Source organism: Diabrotica virgifera, chromosome 8 (genome assembly GCF_917563875.1).
Source record: "Diabrotica virgifera virgifera chromosome 8, PGI_DIABVI_V3a".
Lineage (NCBI taxonomy): Eukaryota > Metazoa > Arthropoda > Insecta > Coleoptera > Chrysomelidae > Diabrotica > Diabrotica virgifera.
The window spans coordinates 139,153,376-139,171,962 of NC_065450.1; the positions used below are offsets into that span (position 1 = coordinate 139,153,376).

The following is an 18,587-nucleotide window of genomic DNA, read 5'->3' on the forward strand; positions in this document are numbered from 1 at the left end:
ATATTCGCATATATTTTAAAACCCCGAATTAAATTATAACTCTTAAATTTCGCCGCCTATGGTTGTCTGACGTTACCAACTTCATGTGATATGTGTGTCTCTGTCGCTCTTTGAATTAAATGCGCTAAAACAAAGCTTTGTTTTTGCAGCTCCCCTCCAACAAGTTTTCTTGCTTTTGCTTTTGTTATTGTGAATGGTTTTATTGGTTTTTTCCAGGGTAGAAACAAGAAAGTGAAAATTAAGAGGAAAATAAACAATAAATACTGGTAGAGATGAATCAGCCGGTTTTATTGTTACAGTTAATTTTACATTGATTTTTATCAAAATACTGATTGATACCAAATATTTCTTGGAAAAATAAAGTTGTTAGGTTATAACCCAAACACAGGGGGATTTTCCAGGAATAAATTCCCAATTGAAGATGAAACGTAAGAGAAAAAATGCTTGTCCTTCTCCCTTATTGGACGATAGCCCTAAAAGGTAATATTTTTATTTAACAGATATTCAGTCCAAATCTCAAAGCCAGAATATAAACCAAAACCAACTTCTTTGTTGTGAATATTTTTCTAAATTTTTTCTATGTTAAAATATTTCATTTGTATGTCTTTATAAACTTTTTACTCAACACTATTGGTTAATGTATTGGTTGGTCATGTAAATGTCAGACTAAACTACCATTTTATTCCTAGACAACTATTATATTGTTGAATATAAGGAACCAAAACTGTTTTGCTAAATAAGATATCCAAAAGTTGTATGTTTTCCTGCTTTTCTATCGATCATATAGATCTATAATTGATTATGGATGTATTCTATATGGTTCAGCTTCTAACCATATTCTAAACAGAGTAGACCGTGTACAAAACATAGGACTGCGTATCTGTGTGGGAGCTATGAAGTCAACTCTACTCTACAGGCTTTACATGTGGAAGCTTTAGAAATTCCACTCAATTATAGAAGAAAATATCTCAGCCAGAAATGTTTAATTAACTATTCGCTACCAAGGGGGTATTTAAGTTTCGTCCTCATAGACCATAGCTACAGTTCTTCTCAGAGCCTTCTTTCAGTGCGTCATTACTTTTGATATCATATATGCTTTTAAGAATGTCGGGAATCATTGCGTGACATTTAAAAAAAATTGTTAAATTGACAGTTGTCAGAATCGTTATCAGCCAAATATGAAAAGGTTATTGCATTGTAACCCTTTTATTTACAATTTGGTATTAAAACAAATCAAAAGTGTTTATTGTATTTACAAAAAATTTTGTTCTTTGATTTGTATAGTCACAGAGATTGTATAGATTATAGTCATATACATAATAGGTAAATCATTTTTTCCTATTATAGCGCCATCTATCAACAAGTAGAATAAAGGTTGATTCTCACTATACATTCCGTTTACTTTCCATACCCATTCCATACACCTCCCAATAAAATTCCATTCTCACTATACGTTGTGTTTACTTCCCATACCTGTTCCATATATCTCCCATTATTTTAACTACCATTCTCAATAGACATCGTGTTTACTTTCCGTCGCCGTTTAAATATTGTATTTTGTTCCAGTTTATTAACATTTTATCCTAAGTTTTTGACAGGAATACACATATTTTTTTCCGGTCTGATAACATGTGGACTGAAGAAAATTTAATATCATATTGGATGGAAACAATGATCTTCTTCTTCTTCCTTTTTATAAACAATTCTGCTTGTTCATTGGCACTCTCTATGGAAGGTTGTCACCCATCTTTTTTGCGGTAGGCCGACACTTCTACCGATTGGTGATTTATTTCTTGCTATTTTCTCCACATGTGTCTCCCCCATTCTGGTTATCTGGTTATTCCATTCTTTTTTTCTATTTAGTGTCCATTCATTTATACATTGTGTATATTACATTGTCTTCTAATGTCTTCACTCCTCTTTTGATCTCTCAGTATATTTCCTGTAATTCTTCTCAGTACTCTCATCTCTGCCGTTTCCAGTAGTCTTTGCGTTGTGGCTGTATCGTGTTTTGTTTCTGATGCATATGTCATTATTATTGGTCTTACACTGGCTTTATAAATTCTTGACTTGATCTCAGTGTTAATATGTCGGTTTCGCCATATAGTGTTATTAAGGCAGCCTGCCAGTCTATTTGCTTTTTATACTTGACTTCTCACTTCTTTGTCCAGGTCTCTGTGACTTGACAATGTAATTCAAAGGTATTTTACTTCCATTACTTGTTCAATACTGATACCATCAATTTCTATTTTACATCTGATTGGTTCTTTACTGATTACTATTGTTTTAGTTTTCTGAGAAAACTAAAATGATGAAAACTAAGACAATAGTAATCAGTAAAGAACCAATCAGTATTGAACAAGTAATGGAAATAAAATACCTTGGAACTACATTGTCAAGCTACAGAGACCAAGACAAAGCAGTGAGAAATAAAGTACAAAATGCCACTAGGCTGGTAGGATGTCTTAATAACACTATAATATGACGAAACTGACATATTAACACTGAAATAAAGTGAAGAATTTATAAAGCCAGTGTACTACCAATAATGACATACTGCATCAGAAACAAGACCCGATACAGCCACAACAAAAAGACTGCTTGAAACGAGACTACTAGAGATGAGAGTACTGAGAAGAATCCGCTACTGTGCTTGAAAAAGGAGATAAGTCAAAAAAAGTATATCTGAGTAAATTGAAATTAAAAATTGGAGGGAAAACTTCGTATCTAGTAAAGGTAAAGGCATTTGTAAATATGTTCTGATACCTTAATTTTGCGAGAGAATGTAGAAACATTGAACAAATAGTAGGGTCAATAGATAATTAAAAAAAAGTTCGGTATCAAGACTTTTGATTGACTTAATAACCCCTTTTACCCAATGAGCTGTTTGACTTATACCTTTTTTCACAGACTTAACCCTTTTTACACAAAGACTTTGTTGACTTATATCTTTTTTCACAGACTTTTGAATGACTAACGCCGACATCCACAATCAGTTAGTTTGACATTTCTTTTTTCACTTAGGACAATAAAAATAAAAGGACATAAAAGTTCACAGTATAAAGGATTTATTTCCTAAAAACATTATAAACTAGGTACTAATCTTCCTCCTTAGAAGATGACTCATTTAGATGACTCATTTAGCTAGGGTAGGTTAGGAGACTGACCAATTTGCGCCTTTATGCGCTTGCGCTGGGTTTAAGAATATGGTAAAACAAAACCAAAAGTAGTGAAAAATGAGTTAAGTCATGTACACAGTTTACAGTACTTTAAGTGAAAAACGAGATATGTCGAGTTAACTCGTTTTTCACTATTCGTGTGTATCAGTATATTATTGTGAACAAGGAGTCACGTAGACATAACTCCCTTTTCACGATGTTAAATTGAATTTGATGTGACTTAACATATGATGCCATACACAAACCATGGTAGATATTGTTTATGTTAACTTATCCCTTTTTGCACAATAAAAGTTCCTGTTGTTTAGATTCGAAATTTGACTTAACCCCATTTTTGATCAATTATGACTTAACTCCTTTTTCACGCGCAGTAGCGAATTACAGAAAATATGCTGAGAGATCGAAAGAGGAGTAAAGACATTAGAAGAAAATGTAACATACAACGTATAAACGAATGGACACTAAATAGACGAAAAGTAATGGAACAACCACATAGTAGATTAGAGAGACACGTGTGATCAACATAGCAAGAAGTAAATCACCAATCAAGTAGTATCGGCCGACCAAGCAAAAGATGGAGTCACAATCTTCCATAGAGGTTATCAATTCTAACCGCGAGGTAATAGCAATATTCACAATATCCATAGGGTACCTGATACATCGCTGAAAAATATGTGGCCGATATTGAACGCAAGGCTTCGGGAATAGTAGGTAAACGGAATGGAAAGTGGGCATATACTATATGATTTGTATTTAATAATATTTTATGGAAACGGAATGCCACTGATATGTAAAGTAAACGGAAGGTACAGTGCAGTACGAATGTGCAGTGCGATCCACAGCTCATGGTTGAGACGCTGGTCTATGGGAAAAATCGATGCGGCTTATACACACACCGGCAAAATTAGCCGAACACGTTAAAAATGGGACATGTTTGATGTCTCGTATTTCATAAACCAGCGGTCCGATTTGAGTGATTCTTTTAGTATGTTATAGCCTTATTATTTAAGAATATCGGTGTAATAATATTGTTGCTAGACAGGTAAATGTCATTTTATACCTGGTGTAAAAAGCATACTGTGTTTTTTTCTTAAAGTTCGGAACACCCTGTGGAATATTCCAGCATATATAAAATATTAAAATTAAAACTCGATTGTAGAATTATGCTTTCTTAACATGTTCTTTTTTAATTCATTTGCTTATGTTGGAAAATAAAAATGTTATGTGCTTTAACAACTAACCATGTTTTTTATCAATAAATCCTCATAGTAGGGGAGAAAAGTATACTAAATTTGCAATTACTCGAGCGTTCTTGGGACCTGGAGTGGATTGTGAAGAGTGGGTGCTACAACCAAAAAAAGTTAAGTTAGGTTTTCCATAAAGTGTGGGACTCTCCATTTTTCAATTTAATTTTCCATTTCCACCAATCGTTTTTTCCGATTATAGCGCCATTTATCCATAATAGGAAAAAATGTTGTGAATAAAAGTTGCTTATTTTTATGTCAAGGATCCAAATCTGCAATAAAAATTGGGGCTCCTATTTAATATTTTATTGTAACCCCCCACCCCACCTCCGTGGGGGGTCGTGTTTGGTGCCATTCGGTAGATTTTTGAAAAATATTGAATATGTGTATTTTGCAGTTTTACGATCTGATGTTCATTTCGCAAAATACCGCAGGGTTCATATTTATAATTTTTAATTTACTCCCACCCTTCTCCGTGGGGTGTCACGAGCCCCACGGAGGTGGGGTGGGGGATTTAATTTAAAATCTTAAATAGGAGCCCCCAATTTTTATTGCAGATTTGGATTCTTTACGTAAAAATAAGCAACTTTTATTCGACATATTTTTTCGAATTATGGATAAATAGCGCTATAATCGGAGAAAAATGATTGTTTCAAATGGAAAATTAAATTAAAAAATGAAAAGTCCCCCACTTTATGGAAAACTTAACTTAACCTTTTTCTAATTTTAGTACATACTCTTCACAATCCAATAGGTCCCCATAGCGCTCGAATAACTGCAAATTTAGTATACTTTCCTCCCCTACTATGAGGGTTTATTGATGAAAAACATAGATAGTTGTTAACGCACATAACTTTTTTATTATCTCACATAAGTAAATGAATCGAAAAGGAAAATGTTAAGCAAGCCTAAGTCTACAATCGAGTATTAATTCTAATATTTTACATATGCTAGAATATTCCACAGGGTGTTCCAAACTTTAAGAAAAAAACACAGTATGATTGGTACACCCGGTATAAAATGGTATTTACCTGTCTAGCAACAATATTATTACAACGATATTTTTAAATAATAAGGCTATAACATACTAAAAGAATCACTCAAATCGGACCACTGGTTTATGAAATACGAGACATCAAACATGTCCAATTTTTAACGTGTTCGGCTAATTTTGCCGGTGTGTGTATATGAGTCACTTGGTAGGGAATGTGTTAAAATTCAATGCCTAAATATCAGTCTTTACCACAATGTTAACAAACTTAATGTAGCAGATTTGATACTGGAAGCTAAGAAACTCACCTCTATTTTGTGAGGCTTTTCGAGGTGTGTAAAAATTTGATAGTAATTACAACGTTGTTGACAGATTTGGAGTTAAGATTTTCTTTTTTTTACATACTTACAGTTAAACTAATAAAACCAAGGTGCCATGAAAATTTGGGTAATAGGTCTAACATCTTAAGAACATTCTTCGAGAATTGGCCAGACTCTATAAATATACATACAGATGCATCTAAGACAATATTTTGAACTGGATTTGTCTTTTACATACCTGCTAATAAGACAGAAAAAATATTTAAATTAAGCCATAGCAATTTATGAGACATTCCAATATTTTAAAGAATCTGAAGATACATCTGCAACAATTATTTCCAACTCACTTTCTATTACTCTTACAATTCAAACTATGGGTTTTTCTGATAACAATTCAAAGGCCTAAGTACTAACTAAGAACACCCTTTTTGAAATGCATAAAAATCAAAGAAGAGTTAATTTTTTATGGGTTAAGGCTCATATAAAACTAATGCAAAATTTATTTTTTTTTTGAAACGTTTATTCAGCAATCTGTTAGTTATAAAAAATTCTAACAATAAGCGTCTTTGGGGTTTGAAGTATAAAAAATTGACGTTAGAGCGGTCAGTGCAATACTGGACCTCTAGGATGGAACAAACATGACATTCCGATAATATGCTACATATAAACATACATTTTACATTTACAAACAATACATATATCTAAAACATAAACCCAATTACGGTGAGTTATAAAACTTAATTATAAATAAGGTCCAGTGGATTTTTACGTTTTAGTCTGTGAGTTTGTTGACTATTATCGTTGATTGAGGTATTGGAGAAGATATCTCATGTTACGAAAGAAAACGAAACCTCTGCTATATTCGCCTCATAGATGGCAGGCCAAAAGCCATCTAGTGAGCAGATATGTGAATCTCTAACCCTTAGAACGACAAAGAAATTTGTATAAAATTCTACTTGTATTATTTTTGGATTTGACCACAAAACGCTACAATCGACAGCGTTGCCATTTCTAAATGTTTTGGTAATATTCGGTATCGAAAATATTTATTAGTCCAAGCTGTATAGTCACCTCCGTTATGTAAATTATTCCTTTTCGATTATTTTGCACAAATTTACTCAAAAAGAGATCCTTATAACAAATCCACAGGGTACCGGGCGGTACCGCGGTCGGAAAATTGTTTAAAAATTTTTTTTAAACAAATTCACAAAAATATTTTTTTTCACTTCGAACAATTTTTTTTTAGATTCTTTGGGTCATTCTCAGCAAAAAAGGTCTCTTGTTATTTTTCTCTAAAATTGATTGTTGTTGAGTTATACGCGATTTAAAATTTGAAAAAGCTAAAATAACCATTTTCAAGGGTTAATAACTCGGTTAAAAGTAATCATTATGAAAGTCAGAAACTGACCAAATTACCCAAAGATTAAAGTCCCCTCTACAAGATCCTGAAGAAATGTTTGTCATTATTTCATTACTAAGATGTTATTTTTAATTATCAACAATGAGCTTTAAGCGTGTATTGAGGCGGCGCGGCCGTCAATGTGAGTGCGAGTGAGATGCTCCATTGGACGGCTGGAATGGTGCATCTCTTTCGCAATCACCATTGAAGGCCGCCTAATATGCGCTTAGCGCCCATTGTTAATAATTAAAAATGACAGCTTAGTAATAACATAATGACAAAAATTTCTTTATGATCTTGTAGAGGGGGTTTTAAACTTTGATTAGGTCACTTTCCGACTTTCATAATAATTATTAGAGAGCGGAATATATGCAAAGTGCATATAGATGCTATTTTCAGACAACAAACACAACATTGCATATTTAAGCTAAACACGATTTATTTTGCATATTTTAAAAATAAATTATATAAAAGTTTAAAATTTTCCTCTCTTAGTTGGAATTTTATAACTTCGATATGAACGAGCTCGTTATTTATCTATCTATGGCTCATTATTATCTATCTGGACTTTCCCATTACTACCTGAATTTAACAATTATGGGTGTTCCCAGAAAAATATTATTTTATAAGCGTAGCAAGTCGTAGGTACCTACCTGCTTTTAAGGGTCTAATATTTATTTTGTCAGTTTCCGGCCAACATTTGTTTAAAGTAAACGTTGTATCGTATTTAGTGTTTTTGAAGTGATTGGTATATATTAAATTTAAATATGTCTACCATTCAAAAAAGCGCTTGGATAAAGTGTTTTCCCGAGTTAAAGTTAAGTGGAGACAAAGTATTTTGCAAGGCCTGTTCCAAAATCGTAAGTTACATTCATTTTCACAGTTCATTTTTTAAATATTGTCCTATAACATCAGTAGATGTAGAACGAACTTTTTCTGTGTCCAAACACGTTTTTAGTGATAGAAGGCAAAAGTTGCTAGTTGAAAATTTTGAAAAATATTTGATTATAAATTCATACTATAATTTAGATTCTTAATTTAATTATAATATCAGTTTTTGTGTCATTTCATTTGTTTTTATGTGAAAAATAAATATGTATTAAACATAGATGTAGGTTGAATTTTTTAAACATAAATGTTTATATTTAATATATTGTTTTATTTTTGAGTATTTTTAATATGCATTTGCATATTTAGACAAATTTAGAAAAAATACCTGCATATTTGTAGTTAAAGTAATGCATATATATGCGCATATTTTGGTAATGTTGTGTTACATATATTCCGCTCTCTAATAATTATATTTAACCGAGTTATTAAACATTGAAAATGGCCATTTTCGCATTTTTCAAATTTTAAATCGCGGATAACTCGACAACAATCAATTTTAGAGAAAAATCACAAGTTACTAGGTCTGGATCCCGCGTACCAAAAAAGTTGATTAATAGCAAGCTGAAAATGTGTGAATAGCTTAACGGTGTCTAGACGGACAAACTTTGATGTATGGGAACATTGGAACAGGAGAAGTTTTAATAGTGGTTCAGGTTAAAGATTTGGACCGTCAGGCTACGAAAACTGTATTTTGTCGGATAGAACTTTCAATTGATTTGTTACGTTTTCATTGAACTCTAATGCAAAAATCAGACTGCTATTTATCACCAACGTAATTCCTGTTATTTGACATATTCTACGTGTCGGACTTAAAATGCCCAGTTGGTGATAAATAGCAGTCTGATATTTGCATGAGAGTTTAATAAAAGGGTAACAAATCAATTGGAAGTTCTGTCCGACAAAATAGATGGGATGTTTTCGTAGTCTAACGCTCCAAATTTTTAACCTGTTCCACAATTAAAACTTCCCCTGTTCCAGTGTTCCCATGCATCAAAGTTTGTCCGACTAGACACTCTTAAGCTATGATCAAATTTCAGCTTGCTATTAATCAACTTTTTTTTGGTACGCGGGATCCAAAACTATACCTTTTTTGCTCAGAATGGCCCAAATGATCTAAAAAATTATTTTTGTGAATTTGTTTAACAAAAATTATTGTTTAAACAATTTTTCGATTATGGTACCGTCTCTCACCCTGTGGATTTGTTATAAGGACCTCTTTTTGAGTAAGTTTGTGCAAAAATTTCGAATTGGAATAATTTACCTAACGGGGGCGACAATACAAACTCGACTATGTCCTAGCAAACATCTTCGTTATATGAAGGGTAGTGGTCCTGGCTGGTGATTTATTGCCGGGCTGAGGTTCGCTTTAAGCGTCGTTTAAACACAACGATAAGTCACAGCAACTAGTTGTGATGACAAGTTGAAACGCTGTTTAGACGCTGCGATTCAATGCGATACCACCTTCAACCCAACTCCAACTTTGATAAGTTGTGCGATGCACCGTTTACACACAATGATAAGTTGCAACAACTCGATTGACCTTGATAAGTTGTTTGATTTATCGCTGTGTTTAAACGACCCTTTAGAATTAAAATAAAACCAGATGTGCGAAAGACTTTGCTTTGGAAATATTTACCTATACAATATGTACTATATTTTCACAATAATGGATTTAAACTTAGATTATAGAAACGAATCTTCTTCTTTTTGTGCCTATTCGTTTAGAATATTGACGATCATTCTGGCTCTAATGATTTTATTAACTGATGCTTTAAATAGATTAGTTGTTGTGGAGAACCATTTCCTCAGGTTCTTTAACCATGATATTCTTCTTCTTCCAATTTCTCGTTTCCGAATACTTTGCCTTGAAGTATTACCGTCAGTAATCTGTATTTGGTGCCGTTTCTCATTATGTGTTATACTAACTTTCGAACTTTTTAACGATATATACTAACTTTCTCCTTTTAATGGTGTACATCACCTCTCTTTCTTTTCCCATTCTTCGTAATACGGTCTCGTTGGTTATCTTGTCCGTACATGATATCCTTATGATTCGTCTGTATAGTCACATCTCGAAGGTTTCAAGTTTTTTCTCCATCGCTTTAGTGAGTGTCCAGGATTCAACTCAGTAGTATAATATTAAAAAGATATAACATCGTAGGAGCCTTACTTTTATCTCCAGTTTAAGGTTGTGGATTTTAAAGAGTTTTGCCATGTTATTTAATGCATTCCGAGCCTTCTCTATTTTACATTTTATTTCTTGTGAGTGGTCCCATTGTTCGTTTACTATTGTTCCAAGATATGTATACTATACTGTATACTGGTATATTAACTCAGTCCCCTGGTGTATTCTTGATAACCAGTTGGGCGCCTCTAATTTTATTTTTGCTGATGACCATAAATTTAGTTTTTGATATATTTTCTTGTAGTCCAAATCTTTTACTTATACGCCAGGGAAATAAGGCAAAAATATGCCATGTTCGGAACACTTGAGCAGCCAGGTTACAAATGGTTTTTTTGGGTACTATATACTATACATATACCCAGGGCCGCGCCGTCCACGTGTGCAATGTGTGCGGCGCACACAGGCGCCAGCAATTAAGGGGCGCCACTAGAGTTGGTACAAAAATTTTACGCAGGTCACAACAACACTTACCCATTTACCGACCTTGCCACTCCGTATATCTCAACTTCAAAGGAAAGTAGGCCTTTGAAGTTTGCCTACATTACGTATTGATGTATACAATCTGCATAAACAAGAAAAATCCTAATTATTAACTATTTTTTACGGGAAATAAGCCACAATTTTACTAAAAAATATATTTTATTAATATTTTATTTTATTATTTTTTTAGTAAAATTTTGGCTTATTTACCATCAAAAATAGTTAATTACAAAAATGCCACAAGAAAATAGTTTCAGAACAACATTAAGAAAAATCCTGTAAAGACATGCAGCCACCGGTCCAGCAGAATTTATGCTTTAAAGCCATTGTACAACAATTTGACAGAAATAATGATGCTTTATGTGATATAACACATTCGGATTTTGATCTTGATTCAAAATATCAAGCTAGATGTTTAGGAGATAAAATACCAACATTTACATTTATATGCTCAGTCCACATTTATGGTATGAAGTTCTGATGAAAGTTAACTTCGTCAGCAAAAGTTTACGATCAAAAACAATGAATATGCTAAATGCTTTAGAAGAGTTAAGGGCGTAGGTAAAATTTCGCTCCAATGTGTTTTAAATTCATTAATTTTTTTCAAATCCTGAGAAAACTAATAGGTATTTTTGAAAAATTTAAACCCAGAATGAAAGATTGCATTATTACCAAGGGCCGAAAGTCCCTAAAAACTTATATGATGTTTATTTGTTTATTTTAATAAACGTCATAGAAGTGATTTTTAGTTTTAAATATCTCATTCAAATGAAACATTTCGGTTATTCTAATGGACTTTCGGCCCTCGGTAATAATGTAATCTTTCACTCAGCGTTTAAATTTTTCAAGAATACTTATTAGTTTTCTCAGGATTCGAAAAAAATTGTTAATTCATTTAAAACACATTGATGCGAAATTTTACGTCTACGCCCTTAAAACAATTCTCGCTCTAGTTTCGAATAGATAGCAAATTTAATGATGTTATTACTACAGCCAATGAAACTGTAGAGAAACTGGATGCGGAGCCATGGTACAATAACTTTCCCAAGCTTAATTGAAGCTTTATTGTACCATGATGCGGAGCCCAGTTTTCAACCAGCCACACAGTTACGGAGTCGGAATAAAAGCAGGCTGTTCGCTTACGAACGTAAAAACAGACGAACAGATGTTGGATCCTAAAATGTCATACAAAGTTCATTTCTTTTATTGTGTTCTCGACCAAGCATTAATTTCAGCAAATGAAAGATTTTCCATATTGGAGAATCATGTTGATTCTTTCAATTTTCTATATAATTTAAACGACATTACAGAAAACTCACAATTAAAACTGTTGTGTAGAAATTTGTAAAAAAAAAATGAGATTCTATTCATAGATATAGGGGGAGTGGATTTGTTTGAAGAAATTATACAGCTTCAGCCTTTGTTAAAAGAATTAAAGAATGATGTTTGTAAAATTTTAAAATTTATATTTTTAAACGAATTTACTGCAGGTTACCCAAATTTAACAATAGCTCTTCGCAATTCTGCTCACTCTGCCCATATCTGATGCCACTACTGAACGATTTTTTCTAAACTGAAAAAATTATTTAAGATTGACCATCAGTCAAGAACGGTTGACAAATTGATCTATCATCCCTATAGAGTCGTCAGTATTAAATCAAATTGATATTCACCATATTATAAAAAGATTTTTCGAACTGAAGATGCGAAAATTAAATTTTTTATAAAATGCTAAATATTTCATGTTTACCTACCTATATCTTTAGTTTTTTAGGCTGTTACGCCAAAGATTTATTTTTATTTAATTATTTTAACTTACTTTATTTTCTTGTTGCATGTGTAAGAATTTTTAGTTTTTTTTGGTTACAATAAATAATTGTTCATTTTAGGCGCCATTAAATGTCTTGCACACAGGCGCTACCACATGCTGGCGCGGCACTGCATATACCTAATACATAATAAATACAAAAATGCCCGTCACCGTTCGGACGAGAATTTTAGTTATTAACAAATAAGGGTCAAAAATGGCAGTTTCTTCGTTTAAATCGGTACAGGTAAAAATATGGCCATTCAATATCTAATTTATAGTATTCTTATTTTAGTAGATAAGCAATTTGGAAGCCCAAATGTGGTGATTTTAATTGTTATTAACAAATTATGGTAAAATTAGGTGTTTTTCAGGAATTATTAGAAGTCCTGTAAATAAACTGATAGTGTTAAGGTCTTCTCTGGTGTACTTTTGGTCGCTGAATCGAATGTGACTAGTCGCGATTAGGTACTCAAAATATGTTCTTATTTTGTTAATAACAAAATAATAGTTTATTCGCCGAAAAGCTCGAAATGCGCTATCTACAGCAAGTTTGTAGTCTTCTTCATAGTATTTTTATACGCTAAATCAATTGCCGCTAGTCGTGATAGCTTAAACCACGTTTCGACTTTGTTATTAATAAATTATTGCAAAAATAACGGTTTATAATACGTTCACTCACGGTTTTTGCTATAAATTTTAAAAAACCACTTGGATTGACATGAAATTTGGCATACACTAAGCTAACATGTCAGATAAAACAAGCGATTTTGTGTCGATGTCTGCTTTTACCCTGGGGGTGAGTGTCACGCCTTTTCGGGGGTGAAAAAAGAAACCTTTTAAATAAGTCCGGAAGTGGTTAAACTGATTAATTTTAAGCAACTTTTGTTCCATACAGTTTTTTGACCAAGTCAATACTTTTGGAGTTATTTGTTTTTTTGTTGAAAAATGAACATATTCACTCACAAATAACTCGAAAAGTATTGAATTAGTGAAAAAACTGTATAGAACAAACGTTGCTTAGAATTTATCAGTTTATCCAATTCCGGACTATTTTAAAGGTGTCTTCTTTCACCCCCGAAACGGGACGAAACACACCCCCAGCGTAAAAGCACACATCGGCACAATATCATTTGTTTTGTTTGACATGTTAGCTACGTGCATGCCAAATTTCATGTCATTCCAAGTGGTTTTTTAGATGACTCCTAGTAGAGCAAAAACCGTGAGTAAACGTACTATAAACCGTTATTTTTGCAATAATTTATTAATAACAAAGTCGGAACCTGGTTTAAGCTATCACGACTAATGACAAGCGATTTAGCGTATATGATTCAATAAAATTGTGTTTTGACTGGGAAAGTTCTGATTTATTTCATTATATATGGCTTTTGGGCTGCTGAATCCGAATATGAGGTTTGCGGACAAAATTTCTGGCAGGAACATTGAAAAAATCGCGAAAAATGCGAAAAATTTCAGCTTTTTCCGCTTTTTTGCTCAAATCTCGAAAACTATTAACTTAGTAAATGGTCTGTTAACAGAAATTAAAGTACTTAAAATTATCTACAAACATCACTAATTACTTTTTTTTTAGACGAACTGTTCGGTCTAAAGTATAAGTTGAAAATTGCCAATTTTTAACGGTCTCGGCAAAACCCACTTTTTACATTCCAAAACTTTATTTTTTATTAGAATGCTGCCATTTGATAAATTTCTCCTAGTTTTCTGTACAAAGTAGTTGGTACAGTAGTGGTTAGTACACTGTAGTTTTCTGTGCACCTGAGATTTATGAAAGTCAGAGAGCTGTTCAACTAATAAATTTTGAAAGGACAAAACCTCAAGCTTTATCAGAAATCAAGATCCGAAGTGAATTTCGACACCAACTGAAACTGTGACTCCATCTGTGCCTGATCTTCTGGGCTCTAAGGTAAGGGAAAAGCAGAGATATTCTCGGTATTTTCGGATGGAATGGATTCATGGAAGCTATGAGAAGAGATATACCATATTCATATTATGAACTAACATTTATTATTTTTACAGAAAACTAGGAGAAATTTACCAAATGACAATATTCTAATAAAAACTAAAGTTTTGGAATGTAAAAAGTGGGTTTTGCCGAGACCGTTAAAAATTGGCAATTTTCAACTTGGCAAATCGCGGCGAACTAAAAGTGCCACGGGACCCCCTATGTTGCGACTAGACTAAATGCCGTTGTTATTTCAATCAACGTCAATATCCAATACGTAGGTATAAATTTATTAAATGTAAACCACGTACAGTACTTTTATTTTTTACTCCTTTTAAACTCCTTTGTATAATATTATATTTCAATCAAGGATGGCACCTAAAAACATTTTATTTAAAATACACGCTAATTATCCAGGTACAGTAAATTGGACTAAAGTTTAATGGCAATAAAGTTTAATATATTCTTCTAAAAGCTTTACAATAATATCACTTAGGTCTGGATCCCGCGTATGAAAAAAAAGTTGATTAATAGCAAGCTGAAAATTTGTTAATAGCTTAAGAGTGTCTAGTCGGACAAACTTTGATATATGGGAACACTGGAACAGAGGAAGTTTTAATTGTGAAACAGGTTAAAAATTTGGAACAGTCATACCACGAAAACGGCACATGTATTTTGTCCGAGAGAACAGACTTAAACTCTCCGAACAGAGATTAAACTCTCATGCAAAAATCAGACTGCTATTTATCACCAATATGGGCGTTTTAATGAGTAGAACATATAGAATATGTCAAATGAGAGGAATTATGACAGGTGATAAATAGCAGTCTGATTTTTGCATGAGAGTTTAATCTCTGTTCGGAGAGTTTAAGTCTGTTCTGTCGGACAAAATATATGTGCCGTTTTCGTGGTCTGACCGTTCCAAATTTGTAACCTGTTCCACAATTAAAACTGCCCCTGTTACAGTGTTTCCATATATCAAAGATTATCCGACTAGACACCCTTAAGCTTTTAACAAATTTTCAGCTTGCTATTAATAATCTTTTTTTTCATACGCGGGATCCAGATCTAACTGTGAATGTATCGGAAACAGGTGTTTGTCCAACGTTCATGTTTTTTTATGCGTATTTTGTTTCTATTGTTAATTTAACCTTGCCCTTCTTAAAAATAACGTTAACTAAAAATTGAAAAACTGAACTAAATTAATTAACAGATACATAATATGTTAATTAGAAACGGTGTCCCAACCGTCTTTATTGTCAAAGCCTTATATAAAATATGCCCTTAAATAAAGGTAGATATGACGACATATAACAAGAAAAGCCTTCTATAAGTGTAATGCAAAGCAACTAATAATAATTATTGTGGGCATATTATGTTTCGAAATTCGTTAAGAATTACAAGAAATATTTATTTATACAATATGTATTCTAATTCAATCAAGGATTTAAATGAATATACTCTTGAATAAAACGATAAACACAAAGTTGGAATCCGATCAATTCATGTAATACAATACATAGGTATTGAAAAAAATCAAATGACAGTAGTTACATTATATCAAACTACAAAAAAGTTGTTTCAAACAACGTAAATACCACCGTTCATTGAAATATTATATTTCAGACCTATAAATATTTACAAAGAAAGAATCATTTAAATTTTATGACTAACTAGAAATTTCTTAGATGTGGCAACAGAGCTGGTGTGTAAAAAGGCTGGCTGAGTCTCTTTCCTTGTCTAAGGTGTAACGGTAAACGAAATAAAACAGGAAACTACAGGCTAACAGTATAGTTTGCGATGAATCCACTGGGGCAGTACCTACCGAAGAATCTATTTTTCAATAATTTTCCAGTTTGTAAGAGACAGAAGATCGTATTCGCGTTTTTGAAAGAAGGATAGAGATACTCGGTGAATGTCGGTGATAGAATGCCTCAATTTTTAGTGAAGCATGAGAGATCTTCCCATATCAATATTTCAATCAACGCTATTATCAAGCAAGTTTATTGCCAGGGCATTTGGATGGCTTTCTAGGCGTTTTATGTACCGAACACTGCACTGAACTATCACTTCACTGATCGTAGGTACTTCTAGATCACAATAAATGTCTTTGTTTGACACGAACCATGGGGCGTCTGTTATAGAGTGTAACACTTTGGATTGTAATCTTTCCATTATGGATATGTTGGATTTTGCTGCTGTACCCCATAGCTGGATCCCATAGGTCCAGACCGGTTTGAGTATTGTATTGTATACCAACAGTTTGTTACGTATAGACAACTTCGATGTTCTGCCCAGTATCCACTAATGTTTACGAAATTTTAAATTTAACTGTTGGCGCTTTTTCCATATATATGTGTTCTCCATGTCAAAGTTTTGTCCAGGTGCATACCAAGGTATTTAACGCTTTCGGCTTGTGGAATTTCTTTTTTATTTATTTCTATATTGGGCGATATTTTACGACATTTATTATTCGCCATTTCTTTGTCCACTTTTCAATGTTCCTAATATGCCTTTGAAGAAATTCGGTAGCTGTTGCGGGGTTTTCATCTGTGACTAACATATCTGTGTCGTCTGCGAATGTTATAGTCGTTACATTTTCGTTTGTTGGTATGTCGTGTGTAAATATTAGATATAATATAGGACCCAGAACACTTACCTTGAGGGACTCCAGATCGTATAGGTTAGATTTTTGATGTATCTGCTTCATGCTTGACACGGTAGTACCTTTCTTCTAAATATGATTTTAGTATAGTAAACATTGAATCAGGAACGTTCATTTTTATTTTGAAGAGCAACCCTTCGTGCCAGACTTTATCAAAAGCCTGACTGAAGTCAAGAAAAAGTGCAGAACAGTACTTTTTTTCTTCAAAAGTTTTATTTACTATATCAACGACTCTATGAACTTGTTCTATTGTTGAATGCTTTTCTCTGAAACCAAACTGGTGATCCGAAAAAAGATTGTTATCAGTTATTATCTTCATTAGCCTGGTCGCTAATAGCTTCTCAGATAGTTTAGCTAGTACCGGTAAGAGACTAATAGGACGATAAGAGGTATGTTCGTGAGGTGGTTTACCATGTTTATGGATCATTATTATATCAGCAATTTTCCATTGCGTTGGTACAATTTTGAGCCTTATTACGGCGTTGAATAGTTGTGTTATCATAACTACACCTTTATCTGGTAACTCTTTTAAGATAGTTCCTGTTATAAGGTCATAGCCAGGAGCTTTTTTGGTTTTCAGTCTATATTGAATAGTATTTTTTACATCTCTTTTTGTTACTTGTTTAATTTGGTCACTTGCCTGTTGGATTGTTGCTAGACTTTCATAGATAGCCTCATCTTCTTCAGCACTGACAGAGGGTAGAGGTTGAAAAACTTCTTCAAGATATTTTCCAAATGCCTCTGCTTTTTCTTGATCTGTTCTCGACCATGAGCCATCTGGGTTTCTTAATGCTGGTATGTGTTTACTGGGTTGTTTTAATTTTCTGGTGGCCTTCCAAAGTGAATAATCGGTATCTGCTGTTGGTGTTAAATTTTGAAGATAATTTTCGATATACGAGTTTTTGTGCTGTAGTATTGTATTTTTCAGCTGTCTTGCGGCTCTATTGTAGTTCGTTTTGTCTTGATGCTGCCTTGTGTTCTGCCATATCTTTCTTAGTCTCCTCTTCTCTTTAATTTGGTTTCTTATATTAATAGGATTGTTTCTTTTATTCTGTGTATCTTTACATTCTGGAGTGGCATTCCAAGCAGCTTCTTGGAGAAGTGTAGTAAATTCGTATACTGCCAATTCAAGTTCATCTTTTGTTTTGAGAGAAATATTAAGGTTTATTTTTTGATGTATTTCTTCCCTGAACTCATTCCAGTCGGTTTTATGATTGTGCAGTTTTGCTGGACGTTCCTTCTCAACAAATCTTAGCAACAAAATTTAGCGTCGCTATTACGGGGGTATGGTCTGAAGCAATTTCATAATTTGGTACAATATTAGATAGCCTTCTCCAAATCCTTTGCTTACAAAGAAGTCAAGACAGTCCGGAAGTCTACTAGGGTCAGTGGGCCAGTAAGTAGGTGTGTAACTAGATAAGTGTTTGAGATGTAGTTCCTGCATTACTTGAAAGAGGATTCTA

At 33.2% G+C, this 18,587-nt stretch overlaps 1 protein-coding gene across 3 annotated transcripts in view; it reads left to right on the forward strand.

Moving 5' to 3' along the window:
- Window positions 1–132: 132 nt before the first annotated feature.
- LOC126889377 (titin) overlaps window positions 133–18,587 on the forward strand; it is a 251,639-nt gene continuing 233,184 nt past the window's right edge. For all 3 annotated transcript variants that reach the window (XM_050657632.1, XM_050657631.1, XM_050657633.1), the window contains exon 1: window positions 133–480. In XM_050657632.1, the coding sequence (XP_050513589.1) occupies window positions 422–480 (59 nt within the window). In that variant the 5' untranslated portion in view covers window positions 133–421. The remainder of the gene's footprint in view (window positions 481–18,587) is intronic.